At 29.8% G+C, this 8,226-nt stretch overlaps 1 protein-coding gene across 1 annotated transcript in view; it reads left to right on the top strand.

The window, feature by feature from the left end:
- Positions 1-5,146: 5,146 nt before the first annotated feature.
- Positions 5,147-8,226, top strand: part of LOC100803721 (guanine nucleotide exchange factor SPIKE 1) — a 33,358-nt gene continuing 30,278 nt past the window's right edge. Inside the window, exons 1-7 of the mRNA XM_006585268.4 lie at positions 5,147-5,447; positions 5,544-5,706; positions 7,200-7,327; positions 7,456-7,559; positions 7,673-7,728; positions 7,891-7,988; positions 8,088-8,225. Coding sequence (XP_006585331.1) covers positions 5,385-5,447; positions 5,544-5,706; positions 7,200-7,327; positions 7,456-7,559; positions 7,673-7,728; positions 7,891-7,988; positions 8,088-8,225 — 750 coding nt within the window. The 5' untranslated portion in view covers positions 5,147-5,384. The remainder of the gene's footprint in view (positions 5,448-5,543; positions 5,707-7,199; positions 7,328-7,455; positions 7,560-7,672; positions 7,729-7,890; positions 7,989-8,087; position 8,226) is intronic.

Genomic DNA, 8,226 nt, shown 5'->3' with positions numbered 1-8,226 from the left:
CTTAAAAACTTTCAACTATTAATTATTTTTTAAAATTTCAGCAGTTAATTTTTTCCGACATAGTAAAAAAAAATCTTTGTTTGCAAAATTAACAACACTCTTGGAAGTGGAGATAAGTGACGGAAAGGAATTAGGGAAAGTTGGCCATACCTAGTTCAAACTTGTATAACAGGCTAAATGTTGGATGACAATTTCAATTCTTTGCAAAGAGTATGCGGGGTCGATTAGCCTCACTTCTGCAACTGACATTGATATATAACAAATTCAAACCATTTCAAAGCATCATTCTACAATTTTCTTAAAAATTCAACATCGAAATGAATATTTAATTATTGTAGCAATAGTATATTGAACTGTCTTATAACTGATCCAAATTTGGCTAATTAAACTAACCCAAAATTAAAAGAGTGGAAAAAAAAACTCATTTGATCATCTTGACTCTGACATAATGCAGAAATATATATTAATTTAACCTATAGTTGTTCACTTGTTAGTTCAATGTGATATTAACATTATGTCACCCCACTATCATGCACATATTACCCACCTACACCATAAAGGTACAGATAACCCAACCCACTCCATAAAAACTAGCTAGTTGGACGAAAGCTATATGCAATCATGATTCATGACTCATATATCTAGTCATTCTACTCCTTAATCTCCCATTTGTTAATTTAAAAATATAAATTAACAAATATTAAAATTTAAAATATATGATTAATTTAAATAAATAAATAAATTATTTGGGTTTAATGAAAAAAGAAAATAAAATGATTTTTAAAGCCAAAAATAAAAAACCAATAATTTGAAGTCCTAAATTTATTTAGAATATTTTTTTTTCTTTCAAAATATGTTCTTTTATAAATCTTGATTATAAGGTTGAGCCTTTGTCCACGTGTTGAGAGACATAATTATTTAAACCATACATTTCATACCTTGATAGTAAAAAAAAATAATTATTTTTTTGTCTATATCATAGACTAATCTCATAATTAGTCTAAAATTTTTTTGCATATAAAATGAATCAAACACATATGTTCTTCCTTCATGTAGGTTGTTCTTTACGTCTCTTCACAACCCAAACATCTTCGTTGTCCCTATTACCTTAACCTTTCCCAACATTGATCAATCACTAGCGACAACCACATCATTATCTGTCATTCTCCAACATTCTCACCACCCACCACCACCATCCTACCTTTTAGCAGTTTTGCTCATCCAAACCACCAACCTCCCTTTCACTAGATCCACTCGCCCAAACACCATCGAACCACCACCAACCTCCACGAGCCAAGATCCACTTGGCCAAAAAAACTCTACCAGATCCCATTCTAAACATGAAAAGTTTCAGAAAAATTACAAACTCAACTACATTTAATGGGGCCTTATATATTATATATTTTTATATACTTTATGGTATCATCATTCATTGTTTGATATTTATGTTGTCATTGATTTTTTTTGTTATTTGTAATAATTGAAGATAATTACGAGAGTGTTTATAACAACTCATACACCTTACTCAATCAACTAAGGCAGTATCCTTGGTATATTTGAAGTGATCATAATGTCAAAAGAAGAGGAGTTGAATTGTGACTTTGTCAACTTTTCCTAAAGCATTAACCTTTATAAAATTTTACTCAAGATTACCTTGGTGTTCAAAAAGCCTTGAGATGATTATGTGAACCTAATGTTAGTTCACATTTGTTCATGTATAGAATATCATAACTTAAATAAAAGCATTTCTCAGTATATTGTTATAATGAAAAATTCAATTTGTGTTATGCAGATGGAGCACTCAAAATGTTGTGTTCAAAAGGTCATATTGTTTAGAATGTTGTTTCTAGCTTATCATGCATAAAACCATGTTCATGTTTAAGGAAAGCTTTAAGACTTTGATGCATATAACATAGTTGGTTTAAAACATATCTTTTGATCACAAAGATTATATAGTTAAAGCGTGGCATTTTACAAACCAGTTAAGCTTGTTATGAAAATCTCTTTTGTATGCATTCTGATATGTGCCATTTTGAGCTTGGAATGGTTTAATGTAGATGCAATATATAAGACAACAAAATAGCTTATTGTAAAAGGAAGGGAATAAATGATTAACACTTGGATTTTTATACTAGTTCACCTTAACTTTGGACTGCGTTCAATCCTTACACTTCAATATGAAATTTTTCACTAACACAACTAATAATATGTTGGACCAGTCAATTGCTACATCTTTACAATTATCAACACCCTTGATGAACTTTTCTTTTCAGCCATCCCTTGAGCTTTCAACATCTGCTCACCACAACACCACACTAGTATTGGCTTGGAGATCACCCATTCAACCATGACACCCGCGTGGTTATGTGAGAGACAAATCTAGTGAAAAATTATTAAATTTTGGGTTAAAAATAATCATCTCCTTCTCATTCATTGTATTTTTTTTACTTTTCAACAAAACAAAAATACATTTCACATAATAAAAATATCCTAAATTTAAAATTACCTATGTTTCCTTATCAACCCACAATTCCTTTCGCCTTAGATCCATTTATTTCCAAATACGCCATATATCAATGATATATGATACTCCCAGAGGAGAATATTGTTTGACTTTTATAATTTACATTTAGCATCCTTTTAAATAAAAATACCGAGTTTGTTTATGTTGTATATTAAATTAAATCAAAATATTAATACATCCCTTTTAATGCAAGGCAAAGTACACCATAAAATAATATGTCCCTTCTAGATCATTCATTTTTAAGCTGTGCCTTTCCTTCAAATCTTTCGTAGCTGCGTAGGTTAGGTAAAAAAAAGTAAAATAAAAAATGATTTACAAAGAGAAGAACTCCACCACTTCCTATCCACCATAATTGCTTTTCTTTGAAGCAATAATAATAAAAAAAAGCTGCTGAAACGACCTGAAGAAGGGAAATACAAAATACGTGTCAAATTAAATAAAAAATTTCAAAGGTGTTGATAATCAATAAAATATTGGAACGATTTCCTTTTTTCTTTTCCTTAAAACCTTAATTATAAAATGTTTTAGAAACTATTAATGATATAGAACAAGCTTTCATTTTGATTCTGTAAATATTATTGTCTTACTCACAAGAATTAGATCATATATAATTTATTTACTGAAGGAGTTAGTATAAGTTTTTTTAGAACGTTTAAATAATTAGGATTTTAGACATTCAAAAAAGTCCTTTTATCCGTTGCAGTAGATATAAATATTAAACATATTGCCACATTAATTTTTTTTATCATAATATTGTTTTATATACTTATAAATCTATATAGGTAAAGTGTTTTTCAGTACATAAAGAAGAGAGAAAAAAAGCTAAAACGCCGAAGCATATGATTGGAGAGTTATTCAATTTGGTTTTTTATTTTTAAAAAATTTAATGCAATCTTTTATGCTTTTAAAATACATTAAAATAATCCTTCTGAAATAATGATTATTTTTTATTTATTTTGGAATATAATTTTAAACCATTTTTAAAATTAATTTGAGACATAAAACTTATTTCATTTTATTTGCTTACATGAAAATTATAAAATTGAACCGATGTTCAATCAATAAAAAAGAATATGATATGTTAGCTTTTTAAAAATATTTTATAAAAAATAATATGAATTAATAATACAAGTTTCACATTTTAAATAAGTCAAAAAATGGATTTAAAATTATGTCTTGAAATAAAAAATAATTATTGTTTTAAGAGGATAATTTTGACTATTTTTAAAAACACAAATAACGTACTAAATTAAAATTTTAAAAGATAAGATATAAAATTAAATATAATTAAAAATATAAAAGACTAAAAGTATATTTTATCATATACTTAAATTCTTTTTTTCAAATAAAGTTTTAGCTGAAGTCAAATCCTAAAAAAATACTTATATTAAATAAAATATCAAATGTAACCTCAAAATTGACAAGTTTTTTAATTGATGTTGTGTGTTATGATACCTATAAAATTTCTAGAAATCCAAAGGATAAATAATTTCACATAGCTTCATATCAAATATCATAATATAAAAATATTTTGTCCTAGGTAATAAAATACTACAATATTATATTTTCAATTATATCAAGTAATTAAAAGTTATAAAGATAAATTTTGGTGACAACAAATTGATTGGGTTGAACATCAAATTTCACTATATTTTCATATGGATCATTTAAATGACCAACTCCAATGTGTAGGTTGTCTCCCTAATAGTTCAAGAAATTGATAGAAAACCTAAATGTTTCTAATTTCACAAAATTTGAGAACAAAATAATTAAAACGTGAAAAATAATATAAATTATGAGGAAAAAACACACATGTAAATATAAAATTAACAAACATTTACAATGTAAAAAAAGCATAGAAGAATATAAATCACAACGAAAAAATACATGTAAATATAAAATAAACCAAAATTCAGAACAGAAAAATTCCTAAATCAATTTGTGAATTTCAAATGTTGGATGATATCTATCTTATATATTATTAATTTTAAAGTGAAAAAGATTAATATTGTACTTTGTGCTTATATTTGTTTGAGTTTAATATTTCTTTTTTTATCATAAAAATATCATATTATTATTTTTAAATTATATAATGTGATAAATAATTAAAATAATTGATAAAAATATGTATAATTTTTTTGATTTCTAAAAAGTTATTAAAAACTGTTAATAATCAACCAAATAAAGTTTATAAACTTTATTTTAAAAAACATGATTTTTAAAAAAAAATTCTACCTTATCAAATACTTCAAAATAGTATTAAAATTTGTATAATGATATTTAATAAATAATAAATAATATATATGATAAGTTTGTTGATTTTTAAAATAATTTAAATAATTATTTATAATTAAATGATAATATATCTGTTTTATACCAAGTATATAAATATTAAATTCGTTATTTATTAGTTAATTATATAAAAGTCTTTCATATTATTATGGATTAAAAAACATTAAATTCTGATGATCTTTATCTAAAAAAAAGTTTTCGAAAAAGAAAAGAACAAAGCAGATCAGAAATGCAGAATAAACAAGTTGGGGGAAAAAAATAATAAGAAAGAGACATTGGGTCCGACACCTCCCTGCTGTGTACATATGAAACCTCTTTGGCGTTTTCTCTCTTTGGACTTCTTTTGACTTCTTTTCTCTCTCTCTCTCTCTCTCTCTCTCTCTCCTTCTTTTCCTTCCTCTCTCTGCACTTCAACAACTCTCTTTCTCTCGCAATGCATCTTCTTCTTCTTCTTTCAGATCCAGCCAATGCTCCACATTGCGCACTCTCTCTCTAAACCCTAATCCCGAAAACGACGCCGTCTCGCCCTCACTCTCCCGCGCAAAACCCTAGATCTGCTGCGACTGCGATGCTACACCTCCGCCAGCGCCGCGATGCCGCCGCGCCCGCCACCACGCGCTGGCGCAACACGGTAGGTTATTAACGGCTACAACAAACAACCGAGTCCTCCTCGCTGGAAACGGTGCGTTTTGAAGTGACGCTTTTTGTTTTGTGTTTTTGAGTGTAGTTCGAGGAGAATCTGGAGCAGTGGCCGCACCTCAACGAGCTCGTCCATTGCTACACCACGGATTGGGTCAAGGATGAGAACAAGTACGGACACTACGACTCCGTCGGAACCCCGTCGTTTCATAACCAAATATATGAAGGCCCCGACACTGACATTGAAACCGGTATTCTCTCTCTCTCTCTCTCTCTCCAGTTTCTTTGCTTTCTTTTTTTATCGTATTAGCTTCTGCATTAGTTTGCGTTTTTTTTTTTTTTTGAAATTTTGAAATGTGGGTTAAATGCGAGTTTGGTTAATTAAAATAGGGGTAATGCTATTAAAAGCATGTGTGATGTGATATTGACAGAAATCGGTGTTTATATCTATTCTTCTTCTTTTTCTTCATCTTCTTCTTCATTATATCAGCTTCGGGACTGTTTGGATAAGAAAAAATGAAATAAGTTTTTCCGTGAGCTAAAGTTAGTTTATGCATAAGTTAAAAATAAGCCTTCGGAGAAGCTAATATGAGAGAGCTTTGCTTCCATAAATTATTAGCTTATGTACAAGTTAATTTTTATAGCTTATGCAGAAACTTATTTCATTTTTGCTTATCTTTTCTCTTCTATAAGTGCTTGTGGAGTTTATCCAAACAGAGCTTTATGCATTTCTGCGATTATTTTTTTTTTAAATTATGAAATGGAGTTTAAATGTGAATGTGCTTATTTACTGGGTTAATGCCAATAAATTAATAATAGTATGTGACACAGACACTGAGACTGGTCTCTCTCTCTCTGCATTTGCTTGTTTATCATACTTTTGCTTGTTTATCATATCAGCTTTTGCATTGTGACTTCGGGCATTCTGCGCCATAACACTATTAATAGCATGTGGGTGGGTTTAGGGTTGTGTTTGTGATTAGAGGCTGTAGATATTTTTTTAGCTTAAATATGTTTTTGGTCACTGCAAGTTAACGTTTTTTCATTTTTGTTCCTTTTAAGTTAATTTTTCTTATTTTAGTCCTTGTACGTTTGTGCCTTTTCAATTTTGATCCTTGTAAGATATTTTGCTCATTTTTAGTCCTGTAAGTTTGTGTTTTTCAAATTTTGGTTCTTGTAAGCACGGACTTATGGGGACTGTAAATGAAAAAATTAGAATCTTACAAGTTCAAAAATTGGAAAAATGCAAACTTACATGGACTAAAAATGAGCAAAATATCTTACAGAGTCCAAAATTGGGAAAACATTAACTAACAAGGACTAAAATTAGAAAAATGAACTTATAGGGACCAAAAATGAAAAATCCCTAATTTACAGGAACCAAAAACATATTTAAGCCCTATTTTTTTTTGTAAATACAATTTTGCCTTTCCTCTATCATACTAGCTTCTGCATTTATCAATTTTGTTTTTACTTTTTTAAATTATGAAATGGGTTTTACATGTGCATGTGCTTATTAACTGTGGTATTACTGCTAATAGCATGTGATACTGGTATTTCTCTTTTGTTTTTTTTCCCCATTTTTTATATTTTTTGCTTCTGCTGCTTCTTCATCATATCTGCTTCTGCATTCTGTATCATAACACTGGTAATAGAATGTGGGTGGGTTTGGGTTGTGTTTATTGGTGATTAATGATTGTAGCAAGTTTTTTGTTTTCTTGAACAAAGTTATTGGTGTATGCAGAAATGCGCCTTGCTGGGGCAAGGCAAACGAAGGGTGATGAAGTTAATGATGATGACATACCTAGTACTTCGGGAAGGCAGTTTACGGAAGGTGTAGATGGTGACTTGCTGCCTTCAGATGTTCCAAAGGTTGATAGGGGTTTAGTTTGGTTCCTTGTTTTAATTCCATTGGAGATTCTGTGCTAGTTTACGATTCAAGTTTTGTAGAAATGGTATTGTTACTGATTTTGGTTTTATTAATTGACTTAAATGTGCAGCATATTGGTCAATCTCCCCTTCCTGCTTATGAGCCTGCATTTGATTGGGAAAATGAGAGGACATTGATATTTGGACAAAGGATACCGGAAACTCCTCTATCGCAGTATGGCATTCGTGAGATGTTGTTTCTTAGTAGAGTATATTTTCAATTTCTTTTCCTGTTTTTTTTTTCCCAACTGAGTTTTTTTGTCGATACTTTTCTATTTGGCATCACAGTGGAATGAAGATCTCTGTAAAAGTTCAGTCTTTACAATTTCAAGCAGGATTGGCTGGTGAGTGTTATGTGGTTGATATTGGTGGGATAATGTGGTAGACAAATTGCTTCTTCTCATTGTGCCATTGCCAATGCTATGCTATTTAATTTTTAGTGTTTATGCTGAAAGTGGATTTATATGTCTGACGCAGAGCTCTGTTTTTGTTCTCATAATTTGTAGAGCCCTTTTATGGTACAATTTGTTTGTACAATAGGGAGAGAAGAGAAAAGTTATCAGAAGACTTTTACTTTCATGTCTTGCCAACTGAAACGCAGAATGTAAGAATACAATTTTTTTTGTTAAAATATATGTAATCAATGGGTGATTTTGAAGTGACAATGATTCGGTCCCATCCCCCCATTTTTTGCTTTTTCCAGGCCAAAATTACATGTGAACCTCGTGCAGTCTTTTACTTAGATGCGCCATCTGCTTCAGTTTGTTTGTTAATCCAGTTAGAGAAGCATGCTACTGAAGAAGGCGGGGTTACTGCTTCTGTTTATTCACGTAAAGATCCAG

The sequence above is a fragment of the Glycine max genome, chromosome 8, assembly GCF_000004515.6.
Source record: "Glycine max cultivar Williams 82 chromosome 8, Glycine_max_v4.0, whole genome shotgun sequence".
Taxonomy (NCBI): Eukaryota; Viridiplantae; Streptophyta; class Magnoliopsida; order Fabales; family Fabaceae; genus Glycine; species Glycine max.
Note: the sequence above shows the minus strand (reverse complement) of the source record. Positions and strands in the feature narration are given on the sequence as shown.